The following is a 21,181-nucleotide window of genomic DNA, read 5'->3' on the forward strand; positions in this document are numbered from 1 at the left end:
AAAAACCCTGAAAACCATACATTTCACACCTGAGCCTCAACTCTCGCGGCCCGGTACCAAACGACTCACGAACCGGTACCGGTCCGAGGCCCGGGGGTTGGGGACCGCTGATCTATAGCGCCTTTGGGTCAGGGAAGGTGTTATTTTTAAAATAATAATAATAATAATAATAATAATAATGATAGTAATATTATTATCATTATTACAGGTTTTAATAATTGTATCATCGGTGGTGAGTTGGATCATTTGGAGATTAAAGATGCAGAGCTGGCTTGGCAGAGGCCCCAGTCCATAAGATGTTTAGCTCCCACTGCCAGCACAACTTGGATGGGACTCTAACGGAGGCTCGGTACATTGAGTCTGAACATATTATTTGGATAAAAGTCTTGAATTTACATCACTTAAGATATTTGGTACAAACTGATTTGAAAAATGTGGCAGCAACAACCCAGGCCTTGAGGCCCGGTGTCCTGCAGGTTTTAGATCTCACCCTTGGTCTACACACCTGAATCAAAGTATTAGTTCATTACCAGGCCTCTGGAGAACTTCAAGACACGTTGAAGAGGTCATTTAGCCATTTAAATCAGCTGTGTTGGCTCAAGGACACATCTAAAACCTGCAGGACACTGGTCCTCGAGGCCTGGAGTTGCCCACCCCTGCCATAGAAGCATGTGTATAAGTCTCTAATGTTGTGAGCCCAGTGTGCATGAAGCTGCTCTGCAGACAAAAGACAAAATCAGCTGTAAATATCACAATAATCAATTCTGATCTTTTATTATTATCTAGTAGGCAAACAAGGAAACTCTGTAGTCCTGCTTGAAGCACTATAAAGAGTATTAAGTATTGCAGTATTACAGTATTAAGACAGTTTTCTAACACTGGAAATTTGTCTCGTGCCTGATGTGTAGGAGGCAGACACAGATGACACCCAGGGAACTCTGGGCTTTGAGGAGTTTTGTTCCTTCTACAAGATGATGTCGACCCGCAGGGATCTGTACCTCCTCATGCTTAGCTACAGCAACCACAAGGACCATCTCAACACTGATGACCTGGCCCGCTTCCTGGAGACTGAGCAAAAGGTACAAACTGGTTCTAATGGGACTCAAAGTTACTTTGCTTATTGAAGCGGCTCTTTTTTTTAAATTTGTTTTGTTTTAAATTATTTCTCGTGGTGTTCTTTACTGTGAAAACCCACAATGCTACTGATCTGCAGACTTAGAAAATAGAGTTGCACCAGTCAGTTTACTGCTGATCAGAGCCAAACTAAGATGTTGCTGATTGTGCTTTAAATCCCATATCCTGCACTACAGCAGGTGGGCACATCTCTGTGAGTCTAGCTACAAATTATCACCTCAAACGTCTACACACAATACACATTAATGACAAAGTGAGAAAAGTTTGCTTGAAATTATTGAAGATGTATTAAAATAAAAAGCAACAGTAAAGTGTGTACATAAGTATTCACAGCCTTTGCCATAACAGTCAAGACTGAGCTCAGGTTCATCCTGTTTCCACTGATCATCAGTCGGATGTTTCTAGAACGTGATTGGAGTCCAGCTGTAGTAATTTCAGTTAATCGAACACGATTTGGAAAAGGCCCACACCTCAAACCTGATGGAGCTGTTTTTCTTAGCTTTGACGTTATGGGTTGTTGTGCATAGAATTTCCGTCGATGCAGACTCCAAACGTAAAGGTCCCGGCCAGATGGTGGAGTCGAATTCAAGACTTCCTTGCTGTGAGGCAACATTGCTTACCACTGTTACACCATGTACAACAGGAGTCTTGTACTTCAGTCCTCGAGAGCCGCTGTCCTGAAACTTTTCCATGTGTCCCTGTTGCAACACACCTACAATTAGTATGTCATTAGCAAGACTCTAGAACTTGACTGCATGCTGAGGAGGCAATTCAGCCATTTGATTCATGTTACAGCAGCTCATGAGGGAATGAATGTTAGGGGTTGAACCAAGTTCTATAGTTCCAGTTCTATACTCTTGCTAATGAGCTACTAATTGTATTCAGGTGTGTGCAACAGGGACACATGGAAAGGTTTCAGGACAGCAGCCCTCGAGGACTGGAGTTTGAGACCCCTGATCTAACAACATGGAGTCAGTTATCTTTCAGTGCAGCTGCCTGATAGTCTGAGAGAGTTATTTTTTATTTTTTTATTTTATTACACATCAACTTGAGCCAGCTGTGACCTGATTTGGGGCTATATAGATAACATTTGATTGGAGTGGAATAAACTGAAATGAAAGTAAGTACATTCTGCATTTGTTCTAACTCTTTTTCTGTTGACATTTTAATTTTTATATGAAATGACATAAAAAAGCTGAACACAGCAATACCACAGCTAGTGTTTCTGAGCTGTGATTACAGGACAACATACAGAGGAAAACAGAATTATTAGTCCCTCTATGAACATATATACACACAAAAATGCTTGATGTCCTGTTTAATGTAAGATTTTTCTTTACTTGTTGTTTCCAATTTCCAATTTTTCAGTTCAACTTTGTCTTATTTTTGGACTTTTGTTTAAAGACACCTTTAACAAGCTAACAGTGTCAAGACATTGTAAAAATGTCAGGTCGAAATCTGATTGACCAATGAGGACAGGTGCCAAACAGCTGATTCCTGAAGCCAAGATGAAAATAAAAACGTGCAGCCAGATCACCAATTGGATCAAAGAGGTATTTGTGACATGAATTTTTTACATTTTATAGATGGCCAAGGTGAGTAAAGACCACTGCCTGGACATCATCCGCAAATTTGAGCCGTGCTCTGAGAACCAAAAGCACGATGTTTTGGGAATTGATGGTAAGTTCCTCTTGAATTTTTGAATACTCTTAGTTTTCTTCTAGTAAATGGCTTCCCTGTTGCATTATACTGCTTTTTGAAGTGCAGTCTTATAGTGAAGAACCAGGCTGTGGTTGATGTGTTAAAGACTTTCATCTTCAGATTCTAGCAGCTTCTTTTCATTCAGTGCTTACATCGCTTCTGGTTTTAGGCAGTGATGGGAATAATGGCGTTACAAGTAACGGCATTACTTTTTTCAGTAACGAGTAATCTAACTAATTACTATTTCTATCGTTACAATGCCTGTTACGTCCCCACGAAGGGGTCTAGGGGTGTGAGTGTGGGGACCAGTAACAAATGGGTCTAGAAATAGAATGAAAAGGAAAACAGACAGAGGTGTTCTATAATAATATCGTTTTATTACAAACAATATGGCTTTATTACAAATAACCTTAACTTAAAGAGCCGGCAACACCGGCTTTAACAAATAAGGGAGGCACTTCCCACACTTCTTCCTTAACTCCTCACCAAGGGGAGACACTTCTGGGGCCCACAAGCCCGCCTACTCACTACTCGCAAGGAGGCTGTCTGTCCAAAACCTAGCGGAAAAACGTGTAGAGCCACAGAGGGAAAAACCACCTCACTCACAGTTCATCCCCAGCTTATATAACCTCAGAGGCAGTGATGGAAATAACGCCGTTACTTGTAACGCCCCTTGTAACGCCGTTCCTTTTTTCAGTAACGAGTAATCTAACTATTACTATTTCTATCGTTACAATGCCGTTACCATTACTAACAAGAAAATGCGGTGCGGTCGCGTTACTATTTTTTAACAAGCAGACATCGAAGCTGTCTTCAGCTTACCGCATCTTATATCAGTTGCACGGAAGTAGCTGTCTATGTAAGTAATCTGGGCACTACAGCTTTAAGTAGCTGCGCGCGCTCCCGCGGGCGGTAATCACTTTCTGGCCGACGATCACTTTTTGACACAACACCTGGAGCTAAGGGGGCAAAACAATCGCATGGGTGCTGCTGTTTGACTGAGGAACAATAAAGTAGTCGTGGTAAGCCAATCACACGACCATTTCAAGATGACAAAGCAACAAGGTGATATATACCAGTTTTTAAGTTGTGTTGATAGGCTACGTAAAACCAGAGTCATGATAAACAATATACGTGTGTTTTTCCTCAATAGTTTCATCACGTTTACTGTCTAAGGACAGCGCTAGCAAGCACTCTCTGCTTATGACCAAAAAATTAAAAAAACAAACCAAAAAACAGCCCTTTCGTGTTGGTGGAAAAATGCCCCATGTTGACCAATCAAAAATGATATGGTAACATGACATTTGGTTGTTGGTAGAGAGAGAGAGAGAGAGAGAGACACCCTACAGTACTGCATTCAATATTTCAACGAAGGTCACTCATATAGTCCAGCGAGCACTGTCAGGGTAATACATGTAACGAAGCGCTGTGAGGAGTTAGTTTCTAGACGTTTGTTGACATCCAGTGTTTAGGTGCTGCTTCTTCTTCTGCCGCTAATTTAAAGGCCACCTGCTGGGCTGGAGTGGTAAATGGTAAATGGACTGATTCTTATATAGCGCTTTTCTACTCATCTGAGCACTCAAAGCGCTTTACACAACTTGTGCATTCACATTCACATTCACCCATTCGCACAAGCACATCTTTCTAAGACCCACACATTCATACTCCGATGGATGCATCGGAGAGCAATTTGGGGTTAGTACTAGGGGAAGCCAGGAATCGAAACACCAACCTTCCGATCAGTAGATGACCTGCTCTACCACCTGAGCTACAGTCCCCCATGTGGACGATGACGGTTTTAAGGCCTGGATATTTTCTTAAGAAAATCCCCGTGACATTTAAAAATCTGAACATCATTGTCTCACCCATACTCTTTTGTAAAATCTCTTCAAACATTAACTGAACACTACCTCTCTGAAAACTTTGTTTGCAAAACTTGTGCATAAGATTTAAAAAATTGACAATTTATATTTGCATTTAAAGTTATGAAATATGATTCATTAAACATGTTTGGTTGTTACAGTAAAAAATAACTTTCTACTCGGATTTTATGTTTTTTATTATTATTAATAATAATAATAATGGATTGCATTTATATAGTGCTTTTTCAGGACCCCTCAAAGGAACCCCCTTTTTTTTTTTCTTAGATCAATTGTGTTAATACAGTATGTCAAAATGAAAACATAACTGTAAATTCAGACACGTGAGGTTGTGCTGAAAAGAATGATACCAAACAAGCCAAAATAAATAGTTTTTAAGGTGAAATGTAGAGAGAAAATCAAAAGTAGTTAAAAATGGCCAATTATACCCTGGACCCCAGAGGGTTAAACTATTTTTTTTTTTAAAGTAACGCAATAGTTACTTTTCAAGTAATTAATTACTTTTAGAATCTTGTAACTTAGTTACTAACTCGGTTACTAACTCAGTTACTTTTTTGAAGAAGTAACTAGTAACTATTAGAGATGGACCGATCCGATATTACGTATCGGTATCGGTCCGATACTGACCTAAATTACTGGATCGGATATCGGAGAAAAATAAAAAAATGTAATCCGATCCATTAAATATCACGAAAGCACCTCACAAAACTTGCAACACGCCGTAACTCACCTCAGAACGTTAGCACGTCGGAGCAGTATGCATCACGTGATAGAGCGGCTGTGGCATGTAGGACCTGTCGGTGGTCTGGATAGCATTTGGAGCTTCGCTAGCAACCCGGCATTTCATCTCCAACAAAGTTATCCCGAGAGAAGTAAAGCAAGTATGTAAGTCCATCTCTGAATGTTTGTAAAGCATTCCTGCGTTAAGCTTAACAAGCGACTGCCTCTCCTGCTGCTACTTCAATCATGAAACTGCTTAACGATCAGCTGATCGGCTTTTCTGTCGCGAGTCCGTGTCTCTTGTTTGCTTTTGGCCCACTTTGCACCAGAAAGAGGAAACCAGCGGCTGAACAACAGCAGCACGTTTAAGCTTGATCAGCTGTTGTTAGAATGTATTTAATATTACTTTCTACTCCAGGATCTTTTTCTAGTAGCTGACGCTGGTAACTGTGCAGGGGCGGATCTAGGAAAGTTTAGCCAGGGGGGCCGATAGGGCATTAACAGGGAAAAGGGGGCACAAAGACATACTTTTCTTTCTTATTCTCATTTAAAATGTCTAGCTTTTAATAAATAATTATCTGACACCCAAAGTTTTAATTTGATGTAAAATGAATAGAAGTCAATTACTGTATATAGTAACTATTAAGTCTAATATATATACCCTAGTAAGCTATAGTACTTTTTCCTTTGGGAAGGTACCATCTGTGCAGTCTGCAATTTTGTTGAAGAAAGATGTTGAATCTATTTAATATTTCTTGAAAAATAATTGATTTCTGTGCATTTTTTTTCACACTTCATCAAATTAAGGTTGATTACGTCGATTAAGCATCATGAGGTGGAGCGTGAGGGGTGGTTCCCTATTTTTTATTTATTTATTTTTGTTGTTGCTGGGAGTTGGAACCCTATTAGTTAGGTTGCTTAATATTTATGCTAAGTACTCTTTAAAATACCAGAATAGGGAGGATGGTGTAGGTTTAAGTTTATTAGATTGATCAGTATTGCTGAACTATGAAATATTTTTTTTTGCATAGGGGTATAACAGAATAGCTTTAGTGTAGTTGTTGTTTTAAACTTGAGTATGAACTTATACAAAATGCAGCAAGATATTTAAAAAACAGTTTTGTTGATTAAAAAACACTATATCGGATTCATATCGGTATCGGCAGATATCCAAATTTATGATATCGGTATCGGACATAAAAAAGTGGTATCGTGCCATCTCTAGTAACTATAATTACTTTTTCAAAGTAACTTGCCCAACACTGCTCAGAGGTGATTGTTAACTGGGCCCTGGTGGCAAACGAGGCTAATCAAAAACAGCTGTGTCCTGAGGAGAGAGAAGAGTGAGAGAGACAGAGGGGGTAGGAGTGGCAAGAGAGGAGGAGGTGGAGAGAGCGGGCAAACACCCTACCCACACACTCCCAAAGCCTCACAGGATGTAACATTCCCCCCTTATATTCAAGCTCTACCAAAACAACAAAAACACTTCATTGTGAGCTGCATGAGAGTGCATCAGCTACGATATTGTCAGTGGTGTGTGGTTGCACATCCGGTTCAGAAAAACGAGGGGATTGTGATCTGTGAACACGGTCACCGGCGAAGAGCTAAAGCTTCCTTCCTAGGGGCTACAACTAGGTTGTGCCAAGCCGTTTTCTACTAGGTACTCAACTTCCTTTCTCATCACCTCATGTTTGGCGACGGGGCAGCGGTATGCATGCTGCTTGATTGGGGCTGCGTCGCCAACGTCAATGTCATGCTCACAAACATTGGTGCGGGAGGGCACATCACTAAAGAGAGACTGATAGGAGTGCAACAAGTCAAGTACATCCCTACACTGAGACGGAGGAAGATGAGACAGGTGGGTCTCGTCCTTGGCTAAAAAAAAAAAAAGAATTTGACAACCGCCCACATTGCTGTCCCTCGGAAAGGGTACCCAGATCATCAACGCCCTTGACTTCTACACTTAGCAGGGAAGCAGGGACTGAACCAGGGACAGCGATCCCAGCGGTGTCTGCCTGTTCTGTCATGCTGGTTTCTGTGGTGCGGTATGGTTTCAGCATGTTAACATGGCATAGGCGAGTCTTCCTCCTGCGTTCTGGGGTGTTGAGAAAAATAGTTGGTGTCAGACACTTTCTTCACTATTAAATAGGGGCCTGATAAATGAGCCATGAGGGCAGAATTAGGCGCGCGCAGCAACACAAGCAACAGGCTGAAATTGTCTTTCCACTGCCTTCTGATCAAACCGTCTCTTCATATTGGCCTGGGATACACAGAGAGCCTCTTTTGCTAACAAAGCAGCCCATTGCCACCTGTCCTTGCATGTTTTCACAAACTCCACCACATTAGTTTTAGGCATGCAACCGCTGAGAAAACTCTCCTTCAGCACTTTTAGTGGACCCCACACATCATGGCCAAACAACAGGGTAGCTGGGCTGAACCCCAAAGACTCCTGCTTCACATCACGTATAGCGAACAATACAAAAGTGACACCTTCATCACAGCTTTTTGGTTACACATTATGGTTAAATGGTAAATAAATGATAAATGGCCTGTATTTGTATAGTGCTTTACTAGTCCCTAAGGACCCCAAAATGCTTTACACATTCAGTCATCCACCCATTCACACACTGGTGATGGCAAGCTACATTGTAGCCACAGCCGCCCTGGGGCACACTGACAGAGGCGAGGCTGCCGGACACTGGTGCCACTGGGCCCTCTGACCACCACCAGTAAGCAACGGGTGAAGTGTCTTGCCCAAGGACACAACGTCCGAGACTGTCAGAGCCGGGCTCGAACCGACAACCTTCCGATTACAAGACAAACTGCCAACTCTTGAGCCATGATTGCCCAACAAGAACGGATTCCCTGCCCGCGTCTTTGGTAAGGGGCCAACACAGTCTACCTGGACATGCTCAAATGGTTCACCGACAGCAGGGATAAGACGTTGAGGGGCGGGGGGCACCACCTTCTTCGGTTTACCCACAAGCTGGCAAATGTGACAGGTGTTACAAAACTGCACTACATTTGCTTTCATTGCCGGCCAAAAGAAATGCTGCAGTATACGGTCATATGTTTTAGTGACACCCAAATGACCTGACCATGGTCTAACTGTAGCACATGCTGCCGCAGACTTGTTGGAACCGCTATCTGCCACACTGTACTCCAGTCTTCTCCAGGCCTTTGGGTCCATTTGCGCATCAATAAACCTTCCCAAATGAAAAATGTCTGCTTCTTGATCCCCTCACCCCCATCATCCTGAGCTGCACTTGACTAATGAAGGGTCCTCTTTACTAGCCTCCACAAGTGCTTCCCAAGTGAGCAGAAAAGGAGCTTCAGACTCAGGAGCTGGCTCAACCACACTTTGAGCCGACTCTAAGGCTCCATTATCTCTTTCATCAGTACAGGGCATCACATCCTTCTCTAGAATAGAGGCAATCACTGATCCTGACAAATCAACCCCCCCACCTTGTTGCTGGGCACGAGAACAAGTAAGAACATTCACAGGGAACACATCTGGGTGCTGCTGGCTCAGGGCATCTAAAACAGGCTCTACAACAGGATTGTTGGTCACCTCAGGGGTAGGATAAACTTTCCCACCCGCTATGTCATTTACCATTATAAAATCCAGCCCATTAATTGGAAAACAAGGCTGCACAGCCACTGAAAAAAACCCGCCAGCTCACTTTGTACCCAAATACAATGAAGGGGAGCAGGCACAAAACTCATCCCAACACCTCTTACGATGATGCTAGCATCACAGTCAGACTTCTCATCAAATTCAAGCACACTAGCTAGTATGAGGGACTGTGAGCCACCAGTATCACGCAGAATGAGCACTTCACGCTCGTCCCCGGGCTTACCAGACAGCGAAACTGTCCCCTTAAAAATGAAAGGCTTAAAACATTTATCTGGGGTGTCAGGGGAGGGGGGCCTACTGACAGGAGGCATGGTTTTAATCAGCCCCACGTGAAGTTGAGACTGATTGTTTCCGTTTATAAGCTTCACAATCTGCGATCAAGTGGCCAGACTTAAAACAGAAAAAACACTTTCGGTCTGCCTTGGGACGAGACACAAGTACCTCACTCTTCGGGTACTGCACAGCTGGCACCTCGCTAGCCTTCACTGGGGCATCGCATCGGTCATACCTACTGACACTAGTTTTATGGACAAGCACGAACTCATCAGCCAGCGTTGCATCCTCCTTTGGCGAGGAAACCTTATGTTCATTAATATATATTGCAATGCGCTCAGCAATGCAGTTCTTAAATTCCTCTATGAGCATTAGTTCACATATCGAAGCCAGGTCAGTAGCTTTGCAGGCCACACACCACCGATCGAAAAGGACACTTTTTTCCCTGGCAAAATCCAGATAGGACTGACCCTGTCCCCTTTTCAACCTCCAGAAACACTGCCTATAAGCTTCTGGGACCAGCTCATAAGCCAGCAGGATAGCCCTTTTCAGCATGTCATAGTCCAGGCTGTCCTCAGCTGACAACGAGGAACAAACTTCATGAGCCTTACCTGCCAGCCTACATTGTAGCAAAATAGCCCACGAATCCCTTGGCCAGTGCAAGGCTGTGGCTATTCGCTGAAATGACTCGAAGTAACTGTCAACCTCAGTGTCGCGGAACACCGGAACCAGACGACTGTTTTTCCCCACGTCAAACGGTGCGTCTGCCTGCCGAATGGAGGCAGTCGCAGGAAGGGAAGCCTGCTGGAGTACCAAATGTCGCAACTTGACAGTTGTCTCCGCCTCCACCTTTTTCAATTCAACCTCCCTGGCTCTGGCAAGCCCTGCCTCTAAACGCTTAAGTTCCAACTCCTTCTTCAGCTGGACCTCCCTCTCCTGATCCTTCCTTTCCAACTGGACAAATCCCCACCCAGGATTACTCCAAAAACAAAAAAGGCAAAATAAAAAATGAGTGCCTGAAGAAGGAGCTTATGCTCAGCTACACACACTCCCCTATGCTAACTGGAGAGAGCGTAGCAGATACAATACAACTAATCAAACGACTGGCAAACAACACACCAAAACTTATTAAACTTACTAATCGCTGTACCTTCCATTCTTATCCTGGACGAGCCCCCACATTGTTACGTCCCCATGAAGAGGTCTAGCCGTTACCATTACTAACAAGAAAATGCGATGCGGTCGCGTTACTATTTTTCAACAAATAGACGGTTGAAGCTGTGTTTAGTTTACCGCACCTTATATCAGTTGGACGGAAGTAGCTGTAAGTAATCTGGGCGCTACAGCTTTAAGCAGCTGCGCGCGCGCTCCCGCGGACAGCAATCACTTTCTGAGCAGAGTGAAGCTGACCCCTCACCCACTTGAAACGTAAAGGCAAATAGGCGGAGCGGTTAGTGCTACGTTTGTGCAAATTTGTGCAGGTAAAATTATCGTTTGTGCTGCTATGGTTTTTCAGATATTAAACTTTATTTTATAGGTCATTCAAAGGTCACCATCCCCCCAGACTGCTCCAAAGCAGACCAAAGTGGTCTACTTTTTTAGTGCTACGTTTGTGCAGATTTGTGCAAGTAAAATTATTGTTTGTGCTGCCACGGTTTCTGAAATATTAAGTTATATTTTTGGCTGATGACGTCACCATCCCCCCAGACTCTTCCAAATCGGACCAAAATGGTCTCCTTTTGTAGTGCTACGTTTGTGCAGATTTGTGCAAGTAAAATTAGCGTTTGTGCTGCTACGGTTCCTTGAGATATTAAACTTTATTTTATAGGTCACTCTCAAAGGTCATCATCCCTCAAGACTGCCTCGAAAAGGACCAAAATGGTCTACTTTTTTAGTGCTACGTTTGTGCTGATTTGTGCAGGTAAAATTATCATTTGTGCTGCCACGGTTTCTGAGATGTGCTGTTATGGTATGAAAATGTTTTTTTCAAATGACTTTTCGCTTTGTATGTTCATTTGTTCAATAAATTTCTGTTAAAATAAACTTTTCTTAATGTATTTAATCAGCTAAATTTGTAGAATGTAGTTTTTTTATTTTTTATTTTTTTTACTTCAATTTCTTTACTTCAATCACTTTTCATTCCTAAAACTATGATGCAAATGCTTGAGGATTTATTGTTTTTAGAGTGGATTAAAAAAACCCTATATTTGGCAGAAAAAAGTATTATTTGGCATGACTATTTCTGAAGGATTCTTACAACAGCGTGTTAAATCTGATTTCTGAACAAGGTAAGCTTACATTTAAAGGTTTTAGTTACGGAGTTAATACATGATATGGCTGGATCAAAGTGATTTTTTTTCAATGTTAAACATTTTCAAAAATACAGCAATTACAAATGTGCAAATCCAAGAAAACTTTTAAAAAAGAAATTATGTTTCTAAAGCACTTTAAAAACATCTGGTACACTGGACCTAAGTGCTGTACAGTACATGTTAATGGGTTAAACACTCAGACTCAAGTCAATAAAACTCACAAATTAAATAGCTCCATCTTAAAAACAAGAATTCGACAAAATATGAAAGTGTAGATTCGTGGAGAACTTGGGGGAGGGGTTTCTCCTTGCTTAATATATAGGTCAGAAGTCATCTTTTGCTCCATCCTAAACATAGTGTGGGTTTTTTTTGTGGTTTTTTTAAAATTTATTTAGATGGTTCGAAAGCCATCTGTAGACAAGGTTTCCATTTTTCCAATTCTTTGCAATTCAAAAGAGGCCATAGTCCAAAATGGCAAAATAGCCACTCCAGCTGCCCCAGTCTGGAAAGAGCTGAGTCAGCAGCTAGAAAACAAGATGTCAGCAAAGGCCCTGTACACTTTTGTGAAGCTAAATAGACACATCTGGTCAGCTTTGGAAATCACTGATCAGGAAAGTAATCTGGAAAGTAATAGTGAAGGAGAGTTAGATTCACGTTGCATTTCTCCTGGACAAGAAAACTGTCAAGCTTTTGAACTTGAAGTACCTTTTGAGGACTGGGTTAAATTTATTCCTGAAAAGGTTAAATACAATGACAAGTTTTCTCCTTCTCAAAAAAGGGAATACACAATTTTGAAGCCTGGCACTTGGACTCATATCATCAATGACCTTGTATGGAAGAAAATCTAAAATACATGTACACTTGTGTTCCGAAGAGCAAAGGTCCATCCAGCTGTCACCAATAATTATCTGGACATTAGAGGCAACTGTAAGGAGTGTCATGGCCAGTTAGAAATGTCATGTGACAGACAGCCAGCAATTAATAGTCCAATGGTTTCATGAGAAATACAGATCTCTCCCTGCACACTGGCCACTCCAAGCGGTTCATGTCTGGAAACCTGCGTGAACAGATCGCTAAAGAGCTGTGTGAGGGCAGAATGGAACCAGCTGTATGGAGTTCAGCGAAGGCAGCAGATTTGATGGCTGTTGGAGATCCTGAGCCAAGCCACCTTCCAAATTTGGCCACTCTGCGAAAGGTCAAACAAGAGAGAAAAGACTTGGAATTAGGAGATAAGGACCCCATTGCATCTCTGCAATTATTAAAATATAGTGTTCCTCACAGTGGTAGCATCCGAGATATTGGACTGGACAGGTTTTTCTGTAACTACTAGAGTCAAACTCAGATCCATGTGTACAAGACATTGTCAAAAAAATCTCCCCCAACTGTGTGTTTTGATGCAACCGGTTTAGTTGTGAAAAAACTGCTGAGACCAAATGGCAAATCTGGCCTTATCTTCCTTTATCAAGGTATCCTGACAGAAAACAATTGCCCCGGTGTCCCAGTGGTGCAAATGCTATCAGAGAAACATGATGTTTTTTTGGGGGTTTTTTTGGGTTTTTTTGCCTGTCCCGTTTGGCTCTTTTGCCATCAGAATTGTTGTCTAAAGGCAAAGAAAGATGCCCAACGGATTTACTTTACCAAATTGACCATCCCAGCCTTGCCGTAATGGTCCATTTGATTCACCTTTTATTGTTTGTTTTATTTTCACTTACTGAATACGGGACAGACTTGACTGGGGGAAAGAAGGGGAGAAAGAAAGAGGGAAAGAGAAACAGCTGAGAAGAGGGACGGGGGAGAAGGGCAAAAAACAAAAACCAACAGAATGAGCAGAAAAGAAAAAAGAAATAAAAAATGCATATATCAATCACCTGGATCACCTGCTGAGAAAGAAAAAAGGAAACATGAAGAGAAACATGATGTTAATGCCATCGCAAACTGGTTGACAGAATGGATTCATGTAGGTGTACCTGTACCAAAGGAAGCTGTGAGTGACTTTCGTCTGGCAATTCTGGGAGCTCTGGTCAAGGTTTTCACTCCTCATCCTGATCTGAAGTCCTACCTTAATGAATGCTTTCATGTCCTTCTTGGAACCCAGTCTGCCAAACTCCTCCCTTGTTTTATCAGGGTTGATGTTGTGCCCTGAAAGCCCAAATTGCTCAAGACTCCATCATCATTCCAGATGAACAGACCGAGGAAAGTGAGAGAGTGGATTCGGTGGATGAGATCCAGACTGACCTACGACAATGGGTAACAGAAATATGTGAGGAGAGCAGGTCACTTGCTGCAGCAAACGGAGATAGAGATAATATTCACTTTCTCCTTGAGATTATTCCTCATATAATAAGAGTGGCAAGTTACTTGCCACTCTGGACAGGAATAATGGTCCCTCTCTTCCAAAGCACCAGCATCACAGCAAGGTCAGCCACTGTTGAAGCTGAGTTCAAAAAGATAAAACATGGCCTTTTCAGACATGAAAACTTGCCTGTTCGAGTCGATCGCTTTATTGCTCGTCATCTTTCCTTCATCAAGGGAAATATGCGGATTTGTTCTGCAAAAGAAAAGACCAAAGATGAGGCAACAGTGGGATCACTGGAAGTCACAGATGCCAATTCTGGATCCATGACAACTCACAGTGCAGAAGACAAAATAAAAAATGGATGCTCACCTGTTTGTGGGATCTGATGCTGCCACAAACATTCCTCCAGCTGATGAAGATGCAGCTGAGAACTGGAGGGGCCTAGCTGTTCCACCCAAAAAAAGGAAGAGGACTTCCTACCTCTCTCCATGTACCGAATGGCTCCATGCAGATGAATCTTTTTGGGCCAAAAGAGTGAAGGTGGGATTATTAAAAAATGGAAACCTTCATCAGCCTATTAGATTAGAGGAATCAACAATCTCTGTGCTCAGTACCTGTGCATTTGATGCATTTTTTTCAGTGCTTATGTTGTGCCTTCTGTGACAGCTCCACATTTTAAAATGCTGTTCTGAAAGACAGTGAAAACCCAGTCTTGCAGCTGGTGAAAGCCATTGCCACAGATGGTGTGACCCATCAAACATACAGGAGGGCAGAGCTGCTTAGTGCAATGTTCGAAGCTGACCAGTTGAGGTCTGGTGCGATCCAAATCGATGCTCAGTGCAATATCTCCGCTGTAATTACTAAGACAGTGAGGAACATATTAAGTGTTTATTTTACAAAACGCTGCTCTTCACAGCACTGCTACCTCAGCAAAGGAATGACAAGGGAAGTGCCATTTGTTTCTCCTGCCATCTCTGTCCTCAAAGAGTCTGCTATAGTTCATCTTGGCACTGCTGTGGAAGCAGGAGCGTGGCCTACCTGAGTCTACCTGCCTCAGGCCACTCTCCAATCCATCTCTGTGTCCATCAGAATTCAAAACAGAAGACAGCACCACAGCAAATGAGCTCTGTGCAGGGACAGTTACTCACAGTTATACTGTTATACACAGTATAATGAGTGTTGCCTGCATTTTTCTGTTTTATTTGGTTCATTACAGTTGCATGTGTTCAATATGGCTAGTGTGTGTGTTATCTGTAAGTTCAGTTTTGCATATAAAGTTAAAGTTCAAAAGTAAAAATCTTTTAACGCTCTTTTCTTTGTCAGTCTGATGTATATTTGCTTTTACACACCCATTCATCTTCACCTGTAGCCTCTTGAAAGTAACCGTTCCATTTTTCTGTCAATAATTTTTCTGTATTTGTTTTGTGTTGACCTCATGGCTTAGGTCAGGGGTCAGCATTCTTTTCAGTTCAGTTTTTTCCCTGCTGCTACAAAACATGTCTAGAGCCTAAAAAAAAGAAAGCGCTTATAAATATCTAGAAAATTAGTTGTTGTATCGTGAAAGCTAGGGCTGTGCGATATGACCAAAATCTCATCGTTCCGATAACGTTTTAACCGATGCATGAAACGATAAATTTTTAGACACAAGTTGTTTTCTTTGTGAGTATTTATTACACGGCGTGCTGCAGGGAAAAGCCTGTTCTAACGTTTGAGTCTAAGGTTTATTTTTTAGCATCTGGCGGCTCTTTTTTACTTCTCATCCGTAAATAATCTGCTCTTTCACGTGATTCAGTTTATTTTGAAAAGTCTCAACAGGATCTTGAGCTTTATTGTGAAAGGTTTATGTAGAATATAAACAAGCGGACATGCGATGGTTTTACCGTCGTTGTTGCTAACAACAACGCATAAAAACAGGCGCTTGTCCGTCCGTAGTGTGGTTATATTAAATATAAGAGAAAGAGAGAACTTTAAGAAATTAATACAGTGACCATCAAAACGATGAAAAAATATTGCCGTAAAGAGTTTATTTTGCGACACCACGAAACAAACGATAGCGTAAAATGAAACGATAGACGTTTTTATATCGTCATCCGATATATATGGTTATATCGAACAGCCCTAGTGAAAGCTATGGAAATGTAAATGAAAATGTTTATCTTTAGATTTTCGAAGAAAATGAGTCATCTAACCTTTACAACGGGAAAAGTATTTGTTAAAATGAAGCCAGCTAAGTGAGTCCTTTCCATAAAAATTGAAAATTAGGAAAGATGGGAAACCAACCTGAGATTTACAGTAAATAGTTTTGAAGCTAAGAAACATTAAATCACTTTTAAAAGCCTTGTACATTCTGTGAATAGTCAATGCAGATATTTCATAAAAAACAAACTGCTAACAGAACCCTTTCTTGTTGTCTTTATAATAAAACAGAACTTACTTGGTCTTAGTGGAGGGGCCAGAGAGCCACATGTGGCTTTAGAGCCGCAGGTTGAAGATCCCTGGCCGAGGTGCTGTGGAATATTCAATTTTCTACATGTAGGTGACAACCTATGAAACCAAGCACTTCATTTTTTCTGAGACAGCTACAATAATAATAATGAACATATATAATTCAAAATGGAATCATAGAGACAAACTGGGTACGTGAAAAAATAATAATTTAGGTATACATGAATCACTTCACATGTAACTCACAGTTTTCCACAGAAAAAAATAAAAACTTTAGCCTACCATGTGTACGTTTCTGCACTGGTAACAAAAGAAATATCAACCTTTCCACTGACTAAATTGGTTTACTAAAAAAAATAATAATAAAACTTAATATGCAGCAAGCCTAAAAGAAGTGGACAGTCTTCTATAAAAGTGGTCCACTCCACAGCTGCTGAAACTCACTGCCACAGACACTGTTGTTAAACAGCATAGGCTGTAAGAATTAAAATCGTTATATCTCAGAAACCGTAGCAGCACAAACACTAATTTTACCTGCACAAATCTACACAAACGTAGCACTAACCACTCCGCCTATTTGCCTTTATGTTTCAAGTGGGTGGGGGGGGGGGGGGGGGGGGTCAGCTTCACTCTGTTCACTTTCTGGCTGATGATCACTTTTTGACACAACACCTGGAGCTAAGGGGGCAAAACAATCGCATGAGTGCTGCTGTTTGACTGAGGAACAATAAAGTAGTCGTGGTAAGCCAAGATGACACTTCATGATAAACAATATATACGCTGTGTTTTTTCCTGAATAGTTTCGTCACGTTTACTGTCTAAGGACAGCGCTAGCAAGCACTCTCTGCTTATGACCAAAAAATAAAAAAAAAACTAAACAGAAACAGCCCATTGGTGTTGGTGGAAAAATGCACCATGTCGACCAATCAAAAATGATATGGTAATATTACATTTGGTTGTTTAGGAAGAGGGGGAAGTTTAGGAGTGACCGCGAGAGAGAGAGAGAGAGTTTTGAAATGTGAGAGATTTGTGACGTTTAGCGTGTTTGGAGTGTGTAGTTAATGTGTTGTCTTGTGTAGTTAGTGTGTAGTGTTGTGGATAGTTTTGTGTTGTGTGTCAGAACAATGAGGTAACTGCTGAATGAAAACAGGATGAGTGATACACCTGCTGCTGTCAGACCTGCAGGTATCAGGCTGTGATGTTCTCCTTTATAGTGGACAGAAATATTTGGAGTGGCACAAATAATTTGTGTGGCATCTTATTGAATGCAGAACAGCTGATTGTTATGTAAATAGTTTGAAATGGTTATTTAAAAAAATCAAGGTAAAAGGTAAATGGCTGCAAATAACTTTGTTTGCAAAACCTGTGCATAGGATTTTAAAATTGACAATTTATATTTACATTTAAAGTTATGAAATATGATTCATTAAACATGTTTGTGGTTGTTACAGTAAAAAATATAACTTTTTCTTCTCGGATGTTATGTTTTTTGTCTGATTTTAGATCAATTGTGTTAATACAGTATGTCAAAATGAAAACATAACTGCAAATTCAGACACGTGAGGTTGTGCTGAAAAGAATGTTACCAAACAAGGCAAAGTAAATAGTTTTTAATGTGAAATGTAGAGGAAACATCAAAAGTAGTTAAAAATGGCCAATTAAACTAAAGTAACAAAATAGTTTCTTTTCAAGTAATTAATTACTTTTAGAATCTTGTAACTCAGTTACTTTTTTTGAAGAAGTAACTAGTAACTATAATGAATTACTTTTTAAACGTAACTTGCCCAACACTGGTTTTAGGAAATGCTTCTGAAATTTGATTTTGGTCATTTTGCCATTTTGCCCAGTCATGTGTCAGCTAAAGGTCTACATCAGCAAAAGACCAGCTGATCTCCAAGAAGCATAAAGTTAAAGATGAAACACTAAGAAGCAGCAAGCATGGGCGAACAATAGAAGTGATTTTTTGCAATAGAAATATTTAGTTTAAAACTTTAGTGTAAAACCATATTTTTTTTATCATCATAGTAATATGAAGGAAATGCCCCAATGTTTTGCTAATATATTGTAAAACTACACGCAGTATAATCCAGCTATGTCAGCATCTTTTGTCTAATACTGAAAAGTATTTTTGTTCTCTTAATGTTGTGATTTTTTTCACTTTTGTTCTCATTTTCTTTTAAATAAAGGAACGAAAGTTTTATAATATTTATCTGTATTATATGTCTTGATAAAATATTGCATTTACTAATTTCTATATTTTATGTTTTAATTAAGCATTGTGAATGACATATAGAATCTGAGTCTTTAAAGTTAACATATTTCCATGTTTCCAAACTCAGAGCTATACCTGTTCAGAACATACTACTACATTAAAGTACTAAGATTTAACAACTTCCAATATAGTTGAACCTACACTTCAGACTAGACCTGAGACCAAATGATTGGATAAATGGTTAGACGAACCCTGTAGGAAAATTCTTTGTCCAACTTCGTTCCAGGTTTTACAAATTATATGCGCAGCCCAGCAGGGGACATCTTCAACCCAGATCACTACAGCGTGAACCAGGACATGACCCAGCCCCTGTGCAACTACTTCATCGCCTCATCACACAACACTTACCTGATGGGTGATCAGTTAATGTCACAGTCCAGGGTGGATATGTATGCCTGGGTGCTGCAGTCTGGCTGTCGCTGTGTGGAAGGTTAGCATGGACTCATACATACACTCACAGTACACAGGTACAACTTAAATAGTGTCATACTCTTAAAGGCAGGCAGTGGTCCCAATTTTTGCATTGCCTTGTTTGTTTAATTCAACAGTTTACAGAATCTGACTCAGACAACACTGTAACACCAATAATGTAACAAGCTGTGTTCTTAATTTAGCCTGAGTATTGCACTGTCTTGACCTTTACGGCTGGGGCATTGTGTTGACACACCCCTCAAAGCTCCAGACCAGCAAACTACCAAAACTAATGCTTTTATTGGAGTGGTTACACTTGCTGTGTATTACGTGTCAGAGACTTTGGGTTTTTGTAGTATTTTTTTATTTTTTATTTTTTAGTTAGTCATTAGTCATCTGGGTCAGCTCTGTTAATAAAAGGTTACTGATACAGTCTTCATAGTTATATAAGATTATATTAGTGTGTAGTGTAAACTCACATTCAGGGTGCTGTGTGTGAACTTGCCTGCAGGCTTCACTTATCTTAGTTTTGTCATATAAACGAATAAATGGTAATTAGGGAACACGTTGTCTTTTAAACTCTATCCCATCATTGTCTTGCTTTTGTAAGTTTTGCACATTTCAGTGCCAGCTTTGTCTCTTCTTTGCTGTCCACAGTTGATTGTTGGGACGGTCAGGACGGTGAGCCCATTGTCCATCATGGCTACACCCTAACCTCCAAGATCCTCTTCAGAGATGTCATTGAGACAATCAACAAGTACGCCTTTGTCAAGAATGAGTATGTTTGCTCTCATTCATGCTTCCATAGTTATCCTTTTTAACTGACTTGCACTGACGACCGGGTTGTGCCAGTGAAAAAATTGCCAAATCTTCTCTGCTAATGCCAAACACCTTCTGCTGCTATTGACTCTTGTTTTGAGAGTCTGGTACCTCAGGTTCTGATTATCTGGAGACTGTTTGGTACCTTATTAGCAGCACCTGTTAGCATGGACCCTGCTAAAGCAGTCAGATGGTGCATGTCATGTTCAATTGATCTGGATAGGGCCTGTGCTATACAGCAACTTCAAACTGGTGTTCTGCAAAACCAACTTGCAACATGATGTGGAGCGACCCCTATTACCATCTCCACATTGAAGGCTAAGTTCCATACAATGATGGATTTCAAAGACAGACCATGAAGTTGGCAACGCAAGAGGACGACAGCACAAAAAGAGTTTCCTCATCAGTACTCGTGCTCTCTACCCTGACAATCTGGAACAGACTGCACAAAGCCTTTTCAGTCCGATAGAGAGGCCTGCCATGACTGCCCTTCTCCATCGGGGCCTGATTGCACTGGTGCTGGCAATGTGTACATTTGAACCTGGAGATGTGGAGGAACCTTATGCTCAGCAATGAGTCCAGATTCTGGCTATGGCAGTTGGACTGTAGAGTTAAGTAGAAGACGTGGAGACTGCTATGCTGATTGCTGCACTGATAGTGTAACAGCTTTTGCAACATAAAAACAAAGCCACACCTCTTGGCATGTAACACCCCCACCCATTAAGAACCAAACTTGGGGTTTGGTGACATATGTAAATAGCACGGCAGAGTGTGCTTCAAAGTTTTCCGAACCTTTTTTGTGACGAGAACATAGTTCTGAATAATCAGTGACCAACGCATAGGACGCTGGTTGTGATTATATATCCTAGAGAGGAAAACCAAAGGGTGGTGATCTGTGAACTCTGACTTGACTCTATATAAACTTCAAAATGTTGCAACGCCCACAACAAAGCAAGTGTCTCCTTTTAAATGGTAGAATACCTGAGCTGATGTTCATCAAACTTGCGAGAGAAGTAACTCGCAGGATGGTCAATGCCCTGGGTATCCTCCTGGAGAAGCACTTCTCCTGCCCCAACTGCGCTGGCATCTATTTCCAGTTTGAATGGTAAAGAGAAGTTAGGAGTAGACAAGACAGGAGTGCAACAAAGTAGGCCTTTAAGGCTTTCAAAAGCTTGTTGGCAACCCTCAGATCAAACAAAAGGCTCTGAGGGACTGATTAAGTCAGTGAGAGGGGCAACAACAGAGGAAAGATTTTTACAAAATCGCCAGTAATATCCTGTT

At 41.1% G+C, this 21,181-nt stretch overlaps 1 protein-coding gene across 1 annotated transcript in view; it reads left to right on the forward strand.

The window, feature by feature from the left end:
• The window catches only part of plch2a (phospholipase C, eta 2a), a 67,798-nt gene that overhangs the window by 16,477 nt on the left and 30,140 nt on the right, over positions 1-21,181 (forward strand). Inside the window, 4 exon segments of the mRNA XM_086278939.1 lie at positions 909-1,079; positions 2,721-2,814; positions 18,897-19,100; positions 19,739-19,859. Of these exon segments, the coding sequence (XP_086135065.1) occupies positions 909-1,079; positions 2,721-2,814; positions 18,897-19,100; positions 19,739-19,859 (590 nt within the window).

The sequence above is a fragment of the Aulonocara sp. 'chitande type north' Nkhata Bay genome, linkage group LG20, assembly GCF_057382095.1.
Source record: "Aulonocara sp. 'chitande type north' Nkhata Bay isolate Kocher_YH1m ecotype deep benthic linkage group LG20, A_spYH_male_GT1.1, whole genome shotgun sequence".
Lineage (NCBI taxonomy): Eukaryota > Metazoa > Chordata > Actinopteri > Cichliformes > Cichlidae > Aulonocara > Aulonocara sp. 'chitande type north' Nkhata Bay.